The 23,228-nt window shown below is 43.2% G+C and overlaps 1 protein-coding gene across 2 annotated transcripts in view; it reads right to left on the bottom strand.

Moving 5' to 3' along the window:
* The window catches only part of LOC121610772 (mannosyl-oligosaccharide 1,2-alpha-mannosidase IA), a 183,411-nt gene that overhangs the window by 15,684 nt on the left and 144,499 nt on the right, over positions 1-23,228 (bottom strand). For both annotated transcript variants that reach the window (XM_041943042.1, XM_041943043.1), the window contains exon 5: positions 3,914-4,008. In XM_041943042.1, coding sequence (XP_041798976.1) covers positions 3,914-4,008 — 95 coding nt within the window. The remainder of the gene's footprint in view (positions 1-3,913; positions 4,009-23,228) is intronic.

The following is a 23,228-nucleotide window of genomic DNA, read 5'->3' as shown; positions in this document are numbered from 1 at the left end:
AGCTTAACTTTTCCTCGTTATGAACAGTAGGTAGTTCCTGCTTTCAAGTGGAAAGCACAATTTATCACAGCCACTATTGTTTATTAATGATTAAAGCAACACGGTTTGTTCTTTATAGCCAACTATGTTCACTCATTCAGACTCTTAAATGTCAGTGTGTTTCCTGTGTGTGGCTTTAAATAATGTCAAGTTGTAAAAAAAACAATCCACCGAGTTGTTGTTGTTGTTGTTGTAGAGCTGAAAATCGGCCGGAAGACGTGATGATAACTGGATAGACGTAAATTTACTGAAACAAAAACAACTTCTGATGCCGTGTGCAGTACTGCAACAGCTGGTGTGTTGTGACATTTCCAAAGATCAAAAAAACTTAAAATCAAAGTACTGGTGGTAAATGAAAACTGTCCATAAAGTAGATCCATATTCTTCATCTGAGTCGAACACAATCGTCTGAATTTGATCCTGTTTCAATGTTTGCGCGAATTTAAAACGTTTTACAGCCAGTTCCCACTGGATGTGATCCTCCTGTACCCACAGCAGTATTACTCAGACACTCCGGCCAACCAGTACAATCGTTCTTTCAGTCCTTCCACTTAGAATTGATTCTCTCAGTTATTACACCTAACATCACATTCAGAACCACAGCTGAACAAAGTTGTAGAAAGTAACCGACCTCTTGGCCTTCTGTACCCACACTGTGCTTATTGCAACGCAACAGGCAGACTTGGGTTTTACTTTTTATTGCCTTTTCAGGCGGAAATCAATAACCATCCACAGCGTGTCTCCAGAGATCTGTAGAATGCATGCCATTCAAAGTATATTGATCTGTTTGAACGTTAAGCTGTTGTCATTAGTGGTTTTCACAGTTAGACCATTTATCATCCTCCTGAACTCACTCACGCACCACCGCAGCTGAAATGATAAGTTAAATAAATTAGAAACTATTTTTCTGATCGATTAGAAGATTTAGATCTTTTCTTTGTGCTATGTGATAGCAAAATTAATATCTTTTCAGTTTTGGACTGCTGGTTGCACAATGCAGGTGGTTTGAATACATCACTTCATCACATCAACACATGTTTGATGCTTCTGTGTCTCCGTTATGTCTCTGGGTGCACTGGAACTAAATGTGCACATATTTAGATCTGATTAATTGAAAGGTATTACGTTATGTTTCTTAAGTTATCTTGGCAGCTGCTGGCATACCATGAACATTAATCACAACACGTCAGGAAAATTAGATTTTAAAATAAACTCATCAAAGGTCTGTGAAATCGGCTTTACCATCATCTACCATGAAGAACGTTTACTGTTGCCTGATGTGATGTTTGAGTAAATGTTGCTAAACCTCAACCTGAAACTCACCATACCAGCTGTGTGTATTGAAGGTGTAATGGCAGCTTTAAAAATGTACCTAGAAACCACGAGCATCGAGGTCAGAAACACAGCCTTAAGTTTTATTTCCTCAAGGCAGCGTGGGTAATCTCACTCTGCAAATCGGATTCTCAGTAAATGTGAGGTTTTAGATACGATGCACTAATGCCTGCATATGATTACTGCAGGCAGAATGTATCACTAGACTGACTTTACATATCCTCTAATAGATGCTGGAGAAGATCAGACATCCGGTAATGAATTGACCTGAATTTGTGTGAAGGGAAGGAGAGAGAACGGAGGGAGGTGTTCGGTGTGTCGGCCTGGAATCAAAGAGTGAGCTGATGAATGCTTCCATTAAAAGTTTTGGGGCTACATCATTAGAGGCTCGAGTCACATCTGATTCGTCCGTTAGGAAGAATCAATCTGAGAATCAAAGCGGAGGTGCGGGGCGGCTGGTGGGGTGTTCGCAGGGGGGAGGAGGGGGGTTCTGCATCACTGCTGCCGGGAAGGCAACAACACTGGCACTCGCCCATTAATCTTTTCAACCCCAACAGCCTCACGCTCTTCCACAGCTATCAGAAATATAATCGGGTGGAGGAGCAAAAATCAATATCACATGTCATGCATAATGTGTTGGGGAAGTGTGCATCTTAACAGAACAGCTAAAATAATTCCAGTCTTTGAAGTTGACTAGGAGCACACACACACACATCAATAAAACTGTGTGACCTCCCAATATGTGTAATTTAAATTAACAATTCTTCTGTGGATGCTGATAAAAGTCTAAATCTGTGTTTCATTTCGGTTTCAGGTTCTATCTGGACCATGGTCAGCATTTTGATGAATTGATTTTATTTTACATTTATTTGTTATTGTTTGTATGGATGTATTACTGTGTATGATATTAAACCTAAATGTTGGACAGTATAATCTGTATCTTCTCCTGCACGTTGAAAAGGTTTCTCCCAAAGAGAACAAAGAAGCTGGATGTGGAAAACTACAACAAACAATTAAGCAGCTGATTATTTTCTCGATTAATATTTTGATTTAATTCTCAAATGGCTAACCAACAGTCTAAGACCTTAAACCATTCAGTTTACTGTCCCATAATACAAATTAAAACAGGAAATCCTCATAATCAAGAAGCAGGCACTAAAAATGTTTTAAAAAAATGAATCGCTGAATCAAGTCATCAGCTCAGCACTTGAAAAAAACAAAAACAACAATGACCGGTGCTCGATAACAAAATTAGCTTACAGCTAAACTTCCTCAGCATAGCATATAGTAATACAAGTCATACACAGCAGCACATCAGTTAGAGCATATGTATAAGGAAATACATCCCACACACTGTGTGCAGAGCTGCCTGTTCTGTTACATGCTGCATATGTTCTCTTCTTGACGTGTGTGTGTGTCCCTCCACGCACACCACAGGACCGCAGTACGGTCGGCCTGGTTCTTCCTGCCCATCTGTACCACAGACCCATGTTGGTGATGCAGCAGGAATTAACTGTAGAATAAGGTAATTAAATCTGCCAGCAGCTGTCCAGCTTGGCTGCTGGGTTAATTGGTAGCAGGTGGATGACAGAGGTGCCAGGAAGTTTCTTACAAGATTAGGAAATGAGAGGAAGAGGCGGGTACGCTGCAGGATTTACCAACCTCTTAAATATGGACATAAAAGGAGTCTGACAATTTGGCTAAATAATAATAATAATAATAATAATAATAATAGTATTTTCTATGCAGTCTCTCAGGACACTTTATGAAACTGAATCATAATGAAATGTTTTCCTTGTTGTTCATGCATTGTACCGTGTGTTGATAAGGTAAAACAGAGGTAAAGTCAGCCTGTAGGCTAGCGATGATAATTTGACTGTCACAGTCACCGACACAGCGCCGTTATCAGCATTCATCAGTTTGTCAGACGTTTTTTTTTTTCCCCTCTAATCGTTTCCAACTCCTATTTCAGCCTCACCATAAAATTACTACATCAAAAAACAAGAGGCACGTTTGTTATCCCCACTCCTGCTTTAAAAAGGTCAAACCCAAATCCAAACACACAGACACAGACAACTTGAAATTCATGGTGAAATTGCTCTGAAAGTGAAAATGGCTTAAGTTGTGTTGCGTGACCGCGGCATTAACAAGATCGTGTCAATAAAGATTTTAGATTAGAAAGGTAATGGTTTGGAACAGATTAAAAATTTACACAACTCATTTAAAAACTTGCAAATATTTTTTAGACGTGTTTGTGAACACAGATTAATTCTTATCCGAGTGTCATCGTCATTGTACAGCTCAGCCTGCAGCTGCTCCTTTGTCAGTAAACACAGACCGTGGGCCCGTTCGTTCAGACAACCTTCTGCTCTTCAGCAGATCGTCTCTGCAGAATCAGACCTGAACGTTGGTGCTTACCTGCATGTGTTTTTGAATCAACCTCTGGAACTGCACGAGTGCTGATTACGAGCGATAACTTGACATTGTTTTTTTTATGAGGGATGGAGGAGAGTTGGAGGTGAAGGGTGGTGCTGAGACTCACCTCCCCAGGTTGATGACTCCTCGGGGGATTCCTGTTGGCGTGTTGAAGGCGGGCAGCAGCTTCTCTCCCAGCTCCATGACTTTATTCTTGAACACCTGGAAAGAAAAGTAGGTGACTTGTTAAATAGACGTGAACTGCAAGTGCATGTTTTATCTTTCTTCTTGTTTACATGTAAAGCATAAATAATTAGAACTGAACTGAGATAACTGCCCGTCATCTCATGCAAGCTTAAAAAAATCACTGTCACAGGCTGGGAGTCACAGGCCTGGACACATTTCCTCTCAGCTTTCCCGCTAAAGCTAATTATGTGAAACATAAGGTCGCAACAACAGAACTCCAGCAGGATTAAAAGCAACCTCATCGATGTAATCTACAACAGTCCATTTAAAACTGCACTTCCTCCCCATCTCCACTGGCCAGACTGTCTGCCAAGGCTGGGGTATCATTTCATGAGCTGGATTATCAGTCACCAAATCTCCATTAGCCAGTGGGAACGTTGTTTGAAAAAAAGAAAACTGAAGACAATGGAGTATGATATTGAAATCCTGACAAAGAGAGAGAGAGACGTGAGAGGAGGGTTGAGGCAGCAGAGCAGAGGCGAGAGGATTCAAACAAGAGAGAGAGAGAAAAAGCATCGGAGACCGGAGGGAGTCGAGGAAGTGATTGAGAAGAGACAGACGTGGTGTATGCAGGGAAAACTGTGTCTAGACAAAGACAAAGCACAGTCAGAGGGAGAGTTAGTGAGTGTGGGGAAAACAAATGGAAGGCAGACCTGTAGAAACCACTGGCCTTCACTGTTAGCACTGTAAAGTAATCTTTGTAGGCTTTTAATAATGACTTTTTATAAAGTATTATTGTACATTCACTGTTTGAATATTTTTATACTGATGTGTCCTTTTTAACACTTCTAGCACACGCATACATCTTACAAACCCTGCATACGTTATCAGCACAGACTCGCCTCTTGTGCTTAATGTGCCATTTTCACGCGGCCTCTTAAAACCTAAAAAAACTACCCATGAGCCTTTGCATTAAACGATCATGCATGTCATTGGGAGTTCATAGCAACGCCGTGGGATCTTTACAGCATAAAAAAAAAAAAAAAAACTATCACAGGCTCTCTTGGTGTAAATAACGAGGGTTGCAAATTGGCGGAAAGTGAATAAATGAAAGCATGAATGAATGAACGAACAAACAGACTCGCTATTGAATCGTCAACTGCAATTTCCAAAAACTGCATGAGTCTGCCCTTTTTTTCATTTTTCAAAGCGGCCAGTGTTTCATGCAGACTGGTGAATAAGATATTCCCACAGATGCTGTCAGAAGATGTTTTCTACTGTACACGCTGACCCACAAATGAAGCAGCACAGTTCAGTTGCAGCGCAATTACAGTCCAACTGTTCACTTAAAGCAGTAAATACTTAAAAACGATCAACGTTTTGAGTGGGGATTTCCACATATATACGCTATTTTCTCACGGCAACACATGAATAGAGAGAAATACTGAGTGTACACAACACAGGGAGTTGTGAGTGAATGAATGACAGGATGCCTACAAGCCTGATTGGTGCACAAAGATGTGACATCACCTTTTTCCAACTGAGTGCTGCCTGTTTTGAACCAATGAGAGCAGCGCAGAGAACAACAAATAAAGGAGTGTAATAAGAAGTATTATTAGGTATGAAGTATTAGTTTTAGAAAAGAGGGGGGATGATGTTTTTCTATCTAGAGCTCGCAGTGCTGCAGCTACACAGGCTTTCAAACAGCAGTGGGATTGGACCAGAGGGTCGTTACACAGTCACATGTTAATTCTGGCAGAATCATACAGAACAGTCTGTGCTTAGTGTGTGTGTGTGTGTGTTATTCTCCCTCTCGAGTCCCCTGGCTCTCTATTTTATCAAAGAGAGCACTAATGACCCTCCGCATGGGCCCATCTCTCCTCATCGGTCCTTTCTAACACCACTGCTGCTCGAGCAAACCAGAGGCCCACAGGCAAACACACACACACACAAACATTTTCAAAGCACACACACTCTTAGGTCAAAACAAGCACATACACATACAAACTTGCGCCCACTTGTGTTACATTTGCATCATTTCAACACAGAAAACACATGCGCACGCCAACACACACAACTGCATGCTTTGTGGAACATCACCTAAACATACACACACACCGACATCGAGCACCAGGCAGGCACGAAGCAGGGGCCGCTGATATTGCAGTCATTTATTCTTGTTTGCTTGTTTATAAATTACTTGATTAATTATAGTAAAACCCCTTTGGCTGGCACCTGCTCTGTGATTTACTGTACGCAGCACACAAGCTAAATTAAAGACCGTGTTCATAAATCTGTCTTCGCTGACACACTGCCGGTCTCTTGTGCCACACTGAAAACCTCCTCAAGCATGTGAGCTTCATTACTGAAGTGCTCCTGTAATTACACATTGTGTGTTTGCACCCATCCAGTAGTGCAACGCTATCAACAAATTCAAAGAGTGGTTATGTTCTCAACTATTTTTTTCTGGCTTCTTCGCCGTTCTGATGAGACGGCAGAACGGTGGAACTCGGCAAAGGCCGACATTGATCCGATGTGACAGCCGACAGGTCGCTTTCTTACCTTTCAGTTGCCGTTCCCCGTCGGACGGCAGAAAGAAAACTGGACACGAATGGCTTTTCTATCAGCTCTTAACCACTCAAGACATGCATCAGGCATGCAGTCATCTCTCCCACAGAAAACATCGTCAGAGCTCAGCGGAGAGACACTCAGCGCAGCATTTCCAGGTCTGCCACTTCTGTTTACCAGTAAAACCTCTCAGTCCTCGCCTCAGGGAACAAGGGATAGGGGAAAAATGGGCCTGCACTCTCCCAAACCAGCGACCGTATGCGCTAATATTCTTAGCTCTAAATTCATCCCACTGTGTGAAATATTGACTTGGTGCAACAACAAGGAAAAAATGCAGTTTGTGTGTTTTGAGGAACATTTTCCCTTCTCAATTAAATGATAAGATGGGTGACATTCTTCTTCTTCTTTGTCAACGAATCCACGAAAAAGACCAAAAGCAAAAATACATTAATCCATCTCTCAACACTTTATGACTCCCCCCCTGAGGTCTGCTGCCCTCAGCCCAACTCACATATATTTTAAAAAAGAGGTAATAAAAACAGATATTTTTGCTTGATTAAAGGCGAAACAGCCGTGCATTGTGGTTTTTAGCATCACCGGGGATGTGACTGTGGCAAAGTGTCATCATGACGGGGCCTCAAACTTTTACGAAATACCACCACTGCAGCGGAAATGTAGTGAAATTACTTCAGCTTGGGTTTATCAAACCTAACAAACATTGTTTGTCTCTGCAAAGGTGTGAATAAAAAATATATGAAACACACAAACGAGCAGATGGTCATTACTTTAAGGGTAAACTATGCAGGATTTTTTTGTACAGACAAATACAAAAGTAATGTCACTTATCACTTATGATCTGCTTACGTCTGTGGTGGTGTATTTAACTGCAGAGGCTCTGCCCTCTGCTTGTATTTTATTCTTTTCAATGTCTTCGAGACGTTTGTGGATGCAGCCTTTGGTCAGTGGGCGTGAAACGGCGTGGAGGTGAGGTGGAGACTTGGTAAAAAGGTATGCCACCAGGGGCTAGACCGTAAGCGACCCGCTTCCAACAGGAAGCATCGACAATGGTGGACACAGTGCCAAAGAAACCCAAATATAGCAGAAACGTCAAACGGACAAAGCTCGTTCCAAAAACATCCAGGGATGACTTTCACCCGCTGGCGAGCACTGAAGACGAGGACGGGCAGGAAGATGGGAGAATGTTGTGACTGGGTTGTTGCTATCCAGATGTTTCACCACAGCACACATTAAACCAGTAAGTCACTGCTTGTACTCAAACAGGCATAAACAGTGCATTTAGTGGGAACTAGCTGCATGTTTGGTGTATTTATGGCAGTAGGATGGTGTATGTGGGCTCAGCACAAACTAACCAGGTTTGTGATAATGAAGGAAGATGTCACCCAGTGTAACAGTGGGACTCTTTGATTTTTTGATGGCTTTGTTCAAACAGACAACACATGTTAATTCTGATGAATTCATCGTTGGTGTTGCTCTCAGCATTTGCTGACACCAAGTATACAGTCTCACCCGCCTTCTCCTTTAAGATGAATCACAGCTGAGCGTCTTAATCACACAAAGGCTTTATTTGACTGCTTTTCAGTATTCTTGGTTAGTCTCACCTGTTTTTTTTCCCCCCTTTCTTCTCCACATTTACAACATGTCCTCAAGTCTGATCAGACACACGATGGACACGGTGAACGTATAAAACGGCAATACAACGACTGACTGTGTGACTGCTTGCTGATGTGTGTGAGCAGCCAGCACAGAGCTTCATCTGCTGAAATCCCTCACTCACAGTGACACTGATTCTGAGAAAAATGTGGGCTTTTAATGCGAGAACAAAGCCCTGTCTCTCTTAACACCTGCCATCACCTCCTCTTTATTCACATTACTGAGATGCAGGAGACAAAGCAGGCAGAAAACCTGATCTGAAGATGAGAAATGGATGGTAACAGCAATGTCATGGAAAACTTATCTGGAGTTTGAAGGTAAATTTAATCTGAGCTTCAAAGCACTGCTGGTTGTTTCCATGACTGTCCTGTAGATCCAGGACCAAAGCACAATGAATGCATAATGTTGTCTAATGTGGTCCGGCACAGTTATTTCCAGCCAACCGGTTGCTTCCGTGAGAGGAGTTTATTTGAAGTCACATCAGGTTCTTGTGCTCCAAAAAACCCAGACAAAATCTAAAATCTCAGTAGGTGACATTTTGAGAATTTTCTGATGTTCTGCTGAGGAAGAAGGAGTTTTCTTCAGACCAAAGATAAAAAGTTCCTATTTGGCAGCTTATGAACAAAACAGATCTGCAAACTAACCTCTTCTGCCTCCATCACTATCTCACACCAACATGCAAGTCCGCAGTAATTTTCTCATCATCTTTCTGTTTGTCCTGAATGTCGGAGGACAGCTTTTACTCTTCATCAAAAACAAATGTATAAAGCAGCTAGAAGGCAGCGGTCCGTCTGTCCACAAAGAGGAAAACATATTGGGCTGAGCTGCCGCTGACATGTCACTCACAGAAAGCTTGTGGCGACAGCGATCACCTGTGGATGAGCCAGAGAAAAAGGCAGAAAAAGATTGTTGCAGGTGGTTTTGCTCGCCTTCAATATTTGTGACATCAAAGAGTCTCATGCAGTCGTTTGTTCGCTGCGTTGAATCATTGTTTTCACTGCTGATTAATCTGCCGAATATTATTTGGATTAATGGTTTGTTCTATAAAATGACAAAAAAAAGTGTGATAAAATGTCAAAAATAAATGTCAATCATGTCTCCTAAATGTCATGTTTTGTCCAACCAAATGTCCCCATAACCAAAGACATTCAAATCCTCAAAACTGAGCAGCTGGAAAATCGCTTGAACAGCTCGTCGCTAATCAGAAGATTTGCCAGTGAATTTTCTGCCACGGTGTCACTAAGAAAAAAGAAAAAAAAAAGCTAAATCGTCTTTAGATGACAGTCAATGGGTTCTAAGATTGCATTTCAGCTGATGCGTTCCGCCTCTTTTGCTCTCACAGACTGTTTACCTGCATACGAACAAAGGCTGCTCAAACATTAGTGGTCAATACGACTTGGACAACAAACAGAAACCAGAACACTTCCACCACCAAACTCTTTTTTCTGCATTCACATATCTGATAATAGAGATGAAACAATTACTAATCAAGAAGAATCTGTCTTCAATTTGGATTTTAAGAAGACGTTCTTCCTCTAGACATAAATCTTAGAACCCTATGAGACAAATCAACAAATAAAGTTACGATACGTCATTCACAGCCACATCAAACAAGTGCCTCATAATAAGTCTGTTTGAACAGACGTCTGAATGTGATCCTGCTGTCGCACATTGCTCCTCTGCTTTGACTTTGCCAAGTTGAGTGGAACTCATCAGATTCGTCGGCTCTATTCTGCACCTCCAGTGATGTTGATACGATGAACAACTGCTGCTCAACGTTGACTCGACTTTCATCATACACTCATCTTCATACTAAAAAAAGGCTGTGTTTGCAAACTCCCAAACAGAAATAAAACTTTATGTTTCATCATAAGTTAAACTGTACACCTGTGGGGGGATGTCTGCAGTCTGCTGTGCGTTGGTGTAAGAAGACAAGAGTTCTTTATGCATTGTTCTTTCTACAACATGTTATTTCAGTGGTTTAAAAATGTGTGTCCACACTCGCCATCACACACACGTTCATATCAAAACATGGTTCAACGGCTGCTGCTGGCTGGAAGATATCTGAGGTTTAATTCTGCTGAGGCCTTCACACGGTGAGATGCTCAGTGCGACGTAACTGGAACAAAAAGTCGATTCTTTATAAGCAGCAGCTGCACCTGGTTGTTGTTTCTCTCCCAGTGGCATTGATTATTATTATTAAGGATCCTTTTCTTTGTATCTTCAAGGGCCTGGTGGTGGAATTATTCACAAAGAAACAGAAACAGGTGCCTCAGACACTTGGTATCGTCATCACTGATTGAAAGGAATATTACGAGTCTCGGCTTCAATCGTCTTCCCCGATATTTCCCTTTCAGCTAGATCCGTCAAGACTGACAGGAGGAGACCTTTTCTTGCACATTGATTTTGCTCTTCAATTCACAAGCTTATGGCGCCAGCTGACTGTGAAGCAGAAGAATCCGCAGGTCGCAGCCCCCTCACTCAACGACGGTTCAACAAGTCTGAATGTCAGTATGATCAACGCCGTTGCCTTTGAGCGAGCGTTATCCTGCTTTGAACATTCAGCTACATATGGTGGCTGTATCGAGCAGCATTAGTGGTGTGCAAAATTCATATTAAATATTCAAGGTTAGCAAAAGAGCCTGCGGTGTCTTTTGTACTGAAGGCTCACTGCAAACCATTAAAGCGAGTCTAACGATTGCTAATTTTAAAAGCTTACATTTTATTCCATCCATGCCAGTGATTCCTTTGCACATTTCAATCCCTTTCTGTTCGTTTCTATTCCACAAACCTGCAGCTTTGTGCCCGCAACACGTTGCAGCGCGTCAGCCGGCAAAAACCGGTAGATGTCTTGAACGGCGTCTGCTCGCAGCACGCGGTCCCACATCAGCCGCTCAGCCCTGATGTCGGCAACGAAAAGTACTCTGCATAATTTATGCAGCGTACAGTAGCATCGCCTGAGAGTGAGTAGGCGAACACGCTAAAGCAGATCCAATAAATTAGACATGAGGACTTCTCAGAAAACAAACGCAGCGGTAAAATGGAAGCACCCACCAAAGCCCAAATTGGAAAACAAACAAGTGGCGGCTGCTCAATCAAGCCCCCGCTGGAAAGGAGCAGCTCTAAATTAGTCCACATTACAGCTATATTGTTAAGCAATGTTCACCAGCTTAAATGTTGCTCTCTCAAGTACATGAGCCACTCACCTACTTCTGCACCTCCCTTTGACCCACTAAACTGGGCTTATACAACTCATTTCAGTTTCCTGACTGCTGCTACTGTACACAGTAGTCACAGTAGCTGTTATTTCTCTCAATTCTGTGATGCAATTACTGTGCATATATGCCTTCTGCCTCAGCTCTTTGACGTTACACAGAGCCTAATTACTATGAGCATGAAAAGCACAACATATGTGTGTGTGTGTGTGTGTGTGTGTGTGACTGCTGCACAGGATCATGCAAAGATGCTGTTGACTGGTTGTTGTAAACATAACTGGTTATTTTTTGGGATGTTTCAACCTCTAAATAATCTGTCCATATTGCGGGGTAGCCACCGAGTGGCACTGTATGCTTCAGTTTTTCTTTGGGAAATCAGACGGCACTGCTTTTCATCTAAAGCTGATTGTTGCGTGCAATGTTATTGCAATACCATGCCTGCATGAAATTAAAGAGGGGGAAATCCAGAGGGACGAGTTAATCCCATCCGTTATCCACTGTTTGGAAAAATGCAGGGAGACTCCTGGAAATGGCGTTAGATTTGTGGAGCTATCGCTGAGCTAGCTGTCACAGCAAATCACTGCGAGCCATTGTCTTCACGCCTTGAGAGATAATAATGTTGGCACACTGGACCTCATCGGCTACCCCTGTGCCACACACTCTCAATGCTCCACGCAGGAAAAATAAAAGAGATTTCCTGTCACACAGCTACACTCCTATACCTGTTTACGCATTGATGGATGTCATACACGATAAGGCCTCCCCGTAGCAACAGACCAGACAGACCCAGTGACCCATCAATAATTCAACCTACAATTTTCCTGGTGCCACAACCCCTCTGGCATCATTACTGGGGAAGAAGAAGAGGAAGAGGTGGGTGCTGATGGGATGCAGAGAGGAGCAGCGGCTGGAGAGGATGTCAGGTCCACTTCTCATTAGGGCCATGACAGAATCTCCAAGGCCTGATGTGGGAGGACAACAGGCACCTCCTGGACGACGCAGCCAGACAGAAGAGCTAACAGGTACCTTCCTGTGTGGGCACCGGCAGACAATACTCCCCGAGAAATCTGAGAGATCTTGTTAAAGCCAAAGAGAGGAAAAACTGTCTGAGGCTTCCTGGCAGTTACATGCAAATGGCTAAGACATTGCAAGACTGTGTGGGTGATGGATTAAAGTTCTCACACTTTATATCCTGTCAGCAACTTGCAATGAGCAACAAAACCTTAAACTTTAAAGCCCTTCCAGATTCACCCAGAGGCTGCACTGTTCTTTTTACTCCACAATACAGAGAGTACTATTGCATTACAAAACAAGTTTGTGCTTAGCGAGGTGCTGGAGGAGAGGCCACGTGTCAATTTGATTGAGATATCTTACCCTAAAAGTGGCTCAAGAGGAACCACCACTGGAATATCCAAAATGGAAAAAGTTGGCGGCTGTTTTGGACGCCGAAGCTACAGGAAAAGTGAAGCGGGTCAGCAAGTACATTAAAAGTTCTCCTGGATGTGTTGCAACGGCTAGAGGGGACTTCATTGAAATAAATGGATAAATGGAGGGGCAGTCTGGTAGCCACATGGTTAATAACTGATTCCAACCAGGGATGTCTGTAGCATGTTAAACCCCTCTCTACTATCATAAGGCAAAAATAAATAAATAATAAACAAAACTTAGGTGTACAGCCATGCCGGTGGCTCTGAGGCTCTGCAGTGCTTAAAGCTGAATGCTAACATCAGCTTGTTAATATGTTTACAAAGATGCCAACATGCTTATGTTCGCAGGTATAATGTTCAGTGTGTTCACCATCCTCAGTAGCACAGAAGTGCATCTAAGGATGCTGGGAATGCCATTCGTTTTGTCAGAGGACTATCAAAGTTATCAGGACTCATCCTCTGGGGACCATGAACGTCCAAACAAAATACAAAATCTCACGGAAATCCATCCAAGACTCGTGGAGATATTTCAGTACGAACTGAAGTGGTGGACCGACCGACAGGCTAGCGTCATGGCTAAAAATTAATGTAAGATATGTTGCTCTGGACCAAAGACCAAAATGATCATTGTCAGTCTGCGGCTAGCAGGGGAAGAATCAGCTATGTCAACCAATCACTGCCTTCTTTAGTGCAAATGGCTGCCAAGGTGAAAACAGAAGTGTACAGAAAAGGACACCTCCTCCTCCAAGATATCCCTGAATGCCGGACAAGAAACATACTGCAAACACCTGAGCGATCAACATAATCTGCAGGGAAAGAGTCAGTGGATAGCATGAGAGTAGTTATGAGGCTGGAGGAACACAATGTGATGAGGGGGTGAGGATAAAGTGTAGGAGATAAAGCAGTCACAGCCTTGATGGGAGAGGCAAGCGAGAGGGGGCGGGGGTGGTTCGTGTCTGAATCTTTGATGGGATGAGAGGAGGCAGGGCAAGATGAGAAAGATCAGATTTGGGTTATCTGTGTGGCCTAGCGTGTATCTGCGGTTCAGTTGGCGATATGAGCTAGTTGTTTGGGGAGTGAAAGAGAGGGAAGAGAGAGAGAGAGAGAGAGAGAGAGAGAAGTGGGGCTTCTTTAAAAGCTCCTGATGGCTGAGCTGGGCTTCAAAGACGATCGCCTCCCTCATCAAAGACTCCACTCAGTGGAGGATATGGCCGCTGTGATGCCATGCATGAGGGAGTGTGACTGTGACTGTGAGTGTGTGTGGAAGTGAGAGACAAACTGCCTGAGAATGTGTTTATGTCCTCTTTATGTGCATGTCACCACTGTAAAATAAGACACCATATAACATGCATTCAGAGGTGAATGCTTATGGCATGAATGCTTCATTTGTGCAGGAGGTTATTGTCTTGTCAAATGAATAGGAAGGTGTTCCAGCGGTGTAAGCACCTGGGAAGCCAGGGACCTGCTGTCGTGCATCTGAGCCCAAGCAGCAGATGCAGGAAAGCTGCTGCCCAGAGTGACAGGGCTCTATGTAATCTATCTTCTTTTAAAAAAAAAAAGAGAGAAAAAAATGAATAAAAGCCTACATAATCAGCAAGTCTCCATAGAGTCTGTGAAGAAAAGGCAATTCAGCTTAACACAGTGCACAGGCTGCGTAGTGTAGATAACTGCTATTCAGACCCACAAAATTTCACTGCTTTTCCTAGAAAATTGAAACGAGTAAGACACTCCAAAAACTCAATTTCACAAGTTCTTCAAAAGGGATGAGAGTGACGGCGGCAGCTCACTTGTTATAATGATAGACATTTCATCAGCAAGCTTTCTTTTTTAAAGAAAAGGAAAAACTCTGATACAAGGTCAAATTTCTTGATTAAAAATGGGCATATGGTGAAGAAGTAAAGGCGTTACCTCAGTTAAAACTATTTGAGATGGTGATATATACTATTGTACTGTACTTTTGTAAATGCATGTTTTATTTGTCTCACACTGCTAAATAGGAGCGAGTGGGAGTCGAAACAAGGGTGTTACCGTGCTGCAGAGCCCATCTGGAAACGCAAAGACGGTTGTCTGACTCTTGTTTTCTGGCACGCAAATTAGGCATCGCTTGCACTCATGCAGACAAGGCAGGACTGTCAGAAAATATGGCAGACTGGAATGATGTGAGAACTGTAGAAAGCGGACATGTAGGGGTCACGTTCAGCTTCAATATCAGGTGGCAGGTGGACCTCAAAGAAGAGGAAAAATGGCATTTTCAATTAACACAAATTCCATTAAAAAAAAGAGCAGGTTAGATGTCCACTAAATTTGCTTTGATTAAGAAAAATCCTTTAGAGTAAAGGCACCTTTTAACAATGAGCTGCTTGGTCAACAAGGTGGTTTGCGGGGGACTCAGACTTTCTACCGGCTCTGAGGTCAAGCACGCTCAAGCGCCCTTGATCCAGCCGGTGAACCTCTAGCAGCTGTAAGGTTGCTGTGGTGCCTGTTGTGCAAGTGATCTGTCTGAAACAAATTCCCTGCAGGCAACAGTACAGAAACACCAAAAGGTGAATTCAGATTCTAGAGAGGCAGCGCTTGCGCACAACACTGCATGAAAACTGTGTAAAAACACATGAACCACAGACATGCCTTGAGGCCTTCGTCAGCTTCTGTTTAACAGCGCTACAGAGGGATTGCTGATGACATGCCATTTTGTGTGTGATCTAAAATGCTAGTTGCTACAGCCTATATCAAATCATCGCCTTAGGATATGAGGCATATGGTGTTATATCCCTCTCGATCTTCCATCAGCGTTATGATGGATCCTCTTGATTCTTTCAGCACCAACCTCCATCAGTTAGGCTATCATCCTCTCTGAGTCTATCTCGGGGACCTACTTAGATGGCAATGTGTTCTTCTCTCTGATTGGCCTGGCAGGCTTCCTGTTGCCGTGTACACGCTGTTGCCATGGTTTTGGCTGAGGCTGCGCTGCAGTGTTCGCTAGCTCCATCTGTCTTGGATGTCAGCTGGGTGGAAAATGCTTTGATTCCACTCATTTTCTCACCAGGGGGTGGCATCCATCCTGCTGCCACTCCTCTGTCTCCACACTGGCACACATCACAATCCTGCCTCCAGTTCAGACACACAGCTCAACAGTAAAGAGGATTGTTGTTTGGGGTTGGACATGCTTCATCAATTTGAAGGCAAAATAATGTTAGCAAAGCTGATCAGAATTGCTCCTGCCAAAAGACCCAGGTGCAGGATCCAGGCACTGGGAGTGAGAAAAACAAATAAATATAGTGGAGCTATTCTGAGCCCAAAGAGAAAGGAGGCCACTCATATCAGCAAAGTGTTAAACCAGCTTAAATTTCATAATTAAACTACTATGCCAAGCTGCTGTCTATTCTACATTCCAGTTTCCTATAATCCACATGGAAATTCCCCATTTTTTTTTCCATCGCTGCATACTTCCCACAGTATTTTCATTTGTAAAGTGGGAAGTCTGGAAATGTAGGGTCTGAATAATTTAGGCTGACTATATCAGAAAATAGCAGGGGCAGGATGGGCAGCCCTGGTAACAATGGCATAGTATTGACTGTGTGCCCACTGAGGCAATGCCAGAGCAGAGCCATGCTTGAGGGCATCTGGCTTGTAGCTTTTCCACCTGAGATTAGCACCAGTGAAACTGTGGTCACTGGCCCTTAGCCATTTCTCCTGGAACATGCCAATAAGGTTCAGTCCAGTTTTTCCTCAGGGTGTTGTTGATTTTGAACGAACGCAACTTGTGTTGCATGGGAATCCACATTTTGGACACGCTTGTTGAAGCTGTAGTCAGACCACTAACTAGAAAAGGAGATTGCACTGCACCAGCTGAAAAAAGACAGCTACAGGCATGACCAACAACATAAATAACCATGAATCATTCTGACACTCTTCCTCATAAGAGGAGCGCTTGGAGTTTTGACCTATCACAAGAACTGGAATATCTTCGGGGTGAAGATGTTGGGCTGAATATTCTTACAAGATGGTGAGTAATGGTGTCTGATATTCCTCAGACCCCTCGATGTGCGACGCCCCGGGGTCATCCGAGGGATCCCTGTCTTGCCACAAATGTCACAGCTCATAGATATTGCATGGGACTCGGCTCTTTTGATGCTAATTAAAAGTTACTGCTCGCCAAGCGGCATGATAGAGAGGAAGTGCAGGAGCAGACGGAAAGGATGAGGGAGGGGAAAGGGAAAATGTAAAGCGAAACGTTGACAGCGGGAGAGAAAAGGTCCAGGTGTATAAATTATGGTACACACAAGAAACATGCGTGCACCATTTCCCACCCAGTGTTTGTTTTTTTTTTTTGTTTTTTTATAAAAGGCGGTCAGGCCGAACGCAGTGACCTGATAAGGTGGAGATGGAACAAAAGAAATGGACCAAAAATAAGAAAACGATTGCTTGTGTAGTTTGCCGATATCATGGATTGTGTGTTGTGATTTTATTTCCCTGTGTTAACGTTGTTTTCACTTTATCCTCCACTGTCAACCACTTTGTAAAGTCTGTTTTTTATCAGCTCAATAAACTAAATCACTGATAAAATTCCTGACGTTTAATAATGATATCACTGCTAATACTTCGGGCACGTGTGATTAATTAATGATACGGACGCTATAAATAGCCACAGCTGTGCGTAATGACAGCTGCTCTGATATTGTTGGAGAACCTTGACGATGTGGCACAATCCGCCATTCAATGACAGGTCTAGATATGTCAATTAAAAGTGGTGGGACATTTTTCAGTGTAAAAATAAACCTGTCAGTGCTCTGGGTAGTTTCTAAATCACCTCAAGCATGTCTGTATTACAATCACTTATCAACCAACGAATACATCCATACATCTGCAGTAAGAGGAGATAGGTTGATCGTTGTACCGTTCTAGCGCTAATGTAAACACTTTATTAAAGCTTTGTCTTTGTCCATTTAAGGCTAACTGTGGGTGTCAAAATAAGTCTTGAGCACCCAGTTTCACCATTACTGAGATTTATAAAACTGAACCATGCATGCACACAGCTTTGTAAACCTGATGTCAAGAATTTGCTGTGTTCTGACGGCATAAACAGTCATACTTATAAATCCGCACAGAGTTTCAGGTGTGATCCTACACAGTTTTATGCAGCAGGCCCCAGGTTTTAAAAGGAAGAGGATGAGGAGAAAAGGACACAGAGACAAGATGGATGGGCGGCTCAGCACAACAAATGCAAGGCTGCTAAACTGTCTAGAAAGCCAGATTTGAGAGTGATGCACTAAATCAATATCCTCTCTGGAACAGGTTTGTCAGCCTGGTCAGATAAAATATACAACTATGCCTTTTCTTTCTGAAGGTGAGGGGAATGAGAAAAATGCTTTAAACCCACAAACTGTGTGAACTGAAGTCACTGGGACTGGCACAGAGAGACCGTGGAGTCCAAGCTAACTGGCTAACGCCACCCACCAGCATGCGACCATTCATAGGCAGCCCACCGTCTGCGAGGAACATTACAGTTACTCAGCTCGGTGTAGAAATGTGCACATAAAGAGGGATTGTGGTGGGGAGGGAGGGCTGACCCTGACGGGCGACACTTGAAGCAGAACAACACCATGCGGCCATCAGCTCGCCACTCAGCTGAGAGACAGCTGTTGAACGCATCAGGAGGTCCTCAATCGATGAGCCAGCAGAACAACACTGAGCTGCAAAAAGGGTTTGACTGTAGTCCTCAAAAAACTGAGCACTTGTGCATGCTTTGGCTGGATTCGTCACATCTGAGTGGCAGTGCTGTTATGTGAATCAGTGATTGGCCACGGGTTGGCAGTCAGATGTTCAAATGTTGTTTATTGATGCGCAGAAAACAATCAGCTTAACGCAGCACCACATTACCAATTATTTGCCTTCACTTTAACGACAGAGCAAATCCTGCGCAGATGAGGGTGAATTAGCCCTTTTCCATACACGTGTGCTGCCTTGGCTTGACTCGGTTTGGCTGGGCGCATCAGTCCAGTGTGGCGGCGATTTTTCATCTCCATTGCAACAGGGCTACCCCGTATCACGCGCTTGGTCTTGAGTTGATGGCGTTTAAAAACAGCACCCTCTTTGGCGCTGCTTGCACTGGGCTGATGGTAGCCAGTAACTTATCAACATTGGTTTTCAGGCTGTTGTTATGATTCTGCTTGGCATCTACTGCTTACTGCCTGAAAAACAGAGACCGGATGGAGAAATGGATCTGGAAAAGGAAGCTGCCATTTGATGTTCGAATGGTTTGTTCGACCTCATGTGACCACTTGGAGGCGGTCGGGGGCGCTTTGACCTGACTCTGGATTTGGTCCATCTTGGGCGTGACTAGATATCTAACCAGGTAATGAAAACGCACATGAATGTGGCATGGCTTGACTTGGCTAAAAGTGCTAAAAACCCTAAATGTGTGTTGGTGAAGCTGCACTGGGCTATGGTTTAAAGTGTCAGGGTAATAAATGCATTCATTCATGGATAGATGTGCTTATACTCCGTGAAAAGACAGTAAGTGACTTATCTGGACGAGTCAGTGCTTTGTGAAAGTCACCTTGGTGTGTGGTTATTTCACTTATCCAAGCCAAAGTCAGCAGTAATCAAGTGAGCGCTTCACACAGAGTGGCATTTGTTAATGTCCCAGCGCAGTCAGGACACCGAGGCTTTGTTGGGACAAGTCACAGGTTCTGTCACCCCGAATAAGCTTGCTGTCCCGATCGAGGCCGAGAGTGCAGGCCGCTGGTCAGCTTGTATTAATTTCAGAGGGCTGCAGGGACTTGCCGTGTCCATGGTGGTGACACCAGCAGAGCCAAGGTGTCTCCTGGGAAGGTATGCTGTCACTCCTGCCACAGTAATGTCCACACAGGAGGCTTAAAATTTTTTTCTTTCCTTTTCTTTGTCTTCAGCCGCACCTGGCACTGCTACAGCTTATTTCACACAGCAGTGGCATGTGAGAAGAGCTCGCCTGTCTTTGTCGGAGCATGTGCGTGAGAGAAAGAGCAGGAGCGGTGGTAGTTGGCGGCTCCTGCGTGCAGCGAGTTTGGGGTTGACAGATGTGTCACACTGTGAGGGCAGCTACCTGCTTGGCGGCTGCAAACCTCCTCACCGTGGTTCTGTTTGTCACTTTCTTTCTCTCTTTTTCCTCTTTCTGTTTTCCCCTCTCAGAAAGACTTCTTACACCACTGATCTACCAATTTGCCATCGCTTCAAACATCCCAATTAGCAGACGCCGAAACAGCTTAAATGCTCACTCAAACTTAAAAAGTCAGAGTATAAAAACATTGGAGAGACCATTAGACGTTTGGATTCAGTCGAGTGTAGAGAAAGGAGAAGCGGTTTTCACCTGTAGATGGCAATTAAAGTGGGCTGAATGTCTGGCAGCAACTACCTGAGTGCACAGCATCACAATTACATCTTAATTATATAAAAAGAAAGCTTTTTCTCCTTTTCCCATCTTCTCAGTTTTCGTCTTTTTATTATCTTATTCTCTCTATTGATTGCAACAGACTTTGTTCATTTGTTCAACATATTTTACTTGGCTGATTGTAAACAGTTCATCTTCAGTTCAATTTGTCATTCTTCACAGCAGCATTCGTTTACATCTATTAATCACGAGAGCTACTGGAGCTTCAGTCAGGCCAACACTATCAGATGTTCTGTTAGATGTTTTCAATCTGTTTTTCTTTATTCTTTATTCCACTGTACCAACCCTTATTGTTTCGTCTTTGAAGATAATGACACTGTATTCTTGAAACAAATACATTTGTTTGATTAAGTCTTAATTCAAGGCCCACTTACTGCAAACCCAATTAGTTAGGACGCTGTGTAAAAAGATAAATAAAAACATTTGCAAATGAACTGTATTTATTGACAATTGTTTTCTGTGTTATGTATTAGCGTTCCTGAGCCAATGTAGTAATAATCTTTATACAATCATGTGTTCACAAAGTGGTGAACCTCGCTCCATCCTCGCTTGTGAACCACTGAGCCTTTCCAGGATGCTCCTTTCATACCCAATCATGACACTATCAGCTGTTACCAATCAACCTGTTTACCTGTGGAATGATCCAAAAAGGTGTTTTTGGAGCGTTCCAAAACTTTTGTTGCTTCTGTCCCAACTTGTTTGAAACATGTTGCTGCACCAAATTCAGACAAACAAACAGATATTTACAAAAATCAATGAAGCTAATGAGGTAAAACATTAAATATATGGGATTTTAATGAGTGCAGTCAAAGAATTGATTAGCAAATGATCACATTCTGTTTTGTTTATGTTTTTGCACAGTGTCCCAAATTGTTTGGATCATAAAATATAAGGAAATAGCAAGCAACGGCCAAGATGATGACATCAGATTGTTTGTTTTGTCCAACCAACACTTCAAGACCAAAGATATTAAGTTTATTATAACAAGAGACAAAGAAAAGCAGCAAATTCTTTAGAGGCTACAACAAGAGACTATTTAGTATTTTTCCTTTTATTATCAATACACTGTTAGATAATTGCTTATCATAATAGATGCATTGCATTGACTAAGTGAATTGTATTAGTGCAAACTATTAATCTCTTTAGTGTTAGTTGTTTTTCTCTGATTTTATATTGCCTGTGAATATTCTCATTCATCCAGGTCATTGTAAGCTTTAGGGCATTCAATCGTTCGCAACTGGACCTCGTCAGTTTGTCTTAGAAGACGTTTCGCCTCTCATCCGAGCAGGCTTCATCAGTTCGTACGCAACCAGACTAGATAGGACAGCTCTAGTCCGACCTTTTCCAGGATTTTGTCAGTCCTGTAGCCTTTCATGGTGGATCGTAGGCGTAGGCTAACTGGTGTGAGGCGGTTTTGTCTGCATCTCAGGTTAAACCTGAGATGGTTTCTGTAATCCGCCATTTTCCGAGCCAACCTTTCATATTCCCGCCCCATTTTCAGGGTAGCCAACCCAAAATGTTCAGAAACATGCCTGTGAATATTCTCATTCATCCAGGTCATTGTAAGCTTTAGGGCATTCAATCGTTCGCAACTGGACCTCGTCAGTTTGTCTTAGAAGACGTTTCGCCTCTCATCCGAGCAGGCTTCATCAGTTCGTACGCAACCTAGATAGGACAGCTCTAGAGCTGTCCTATCTAGAGCTGTCCTATCTAGTCTGGTTGCGCAACCTAGATAGGACAGCTCTAGAGCTGTCCTATCTAGTCTGGTTGCGTACGAACTGATGAAGCCTGCTCGGATGAGAGGCGAAACGTCTTCTAAGAGAAACTGACGAGGTCCAGTTGCGAACGATTGAATGCCCTAAAGCCTGATTTTATATTGTTTTGTCTGCAACTTTTTATGCTTGCTCAGGTCTACTTTGCAAACCAACCTCAATGGGACATGCATGGTTCAGTAACTACTTAAAAACAGAAACATTTTCTAAAATCAACAAATCAGGGGGATTTAGGGGATTTTCTTGGGGAATCACCTTGGGTGTTGGAAATTGTGATGGCCATTTTACATATATAATAAAATACTACTCTGAAAAAAGCCATTCTGCATATGAGAACTTTTAACTTTTACCTTTTAGTTAAGTGGAATTCTGGCTGCAGGATCTGTTGTAGTATTTTTATATCAGGGCACTGTTACTTTGACTTGAATAAATGATCTGAATACTTCCTCCACCACCGCTGCCATTCATCACACCTGAGAAAGCCACAGAAGTACTGAAGGGTGGGGTCAAAAGTTTGGGGATTGGAGAAGCATGAGAGAGAGCTTTTTTCCACTCTGCGATACCTTGAACGAATGCCAGACTCCATGTCCATGCTCCGTGGGCAGAATGTGAGGATATGGACGGTGCCAAAACACTGTTTGGCACAAAAAGAAAGCACTTCCCAGCCCCACTACACTGGCACGCTGCCCAGTCACTGCTAGCCGTTGCCGGTTTCAGCCAGCTTCTCCACTTTGAAGCTGCAAGGACATTTTCTCCCCATGAACGTCTGACAGGCAAATCAAGCCATGTTCCCCCCACTGAGTAACAACGGAGGTTAACTTGATCAATGCAATCACAGAGCTGGCGACAAAATCATACCAAGATAGGGTTCATTAAAGCTCAAATTAGCATGCAGCAAGGGGAGCACCCTGATTGGCTTTGATTGATATTATTACGAGAGCGGTGATTGTGCAGCCACAGCTCTTAGACCCTAAAAAAAATAGAAATCTTTTTCTCAGGAAGAGAAAGGGAGCCTTGACCTGATATGGGAGCTGAGCGGAGGTCGCCATGTGTTCAATTCTTGGCTGTAATGAAATGTCGTGCTAGCAGGAATTGGCCCAATCTCGGCCTCCAAAACAGTTTGGCATGATGGAAGGGGAATTGGTGGTAAATGAGCTCAAGGGGAGCAGAAACAGTA

The sequence above is a fragment of the Chelmon rostratus genome, chromosome 8, assembly GCF_017976325.1.
Source record: "Chelmon rostratus isolate fCheRos1 chromosome 8, fCheRos1.pri, whole genome shotgun sequence".
NCBI classification, from domain to species: Eukaryota; Metazoa; Chordata; class Actinopteri; order Chaetodontiformes; family Chaetodontidae; genus Chelmon; species Chelmon rostratus.
The sequence above is the reverse complement of the archived record's forward strand: the minus strand, read 5'-3'. Positions and strand labels throughout refer to the sequence as shown.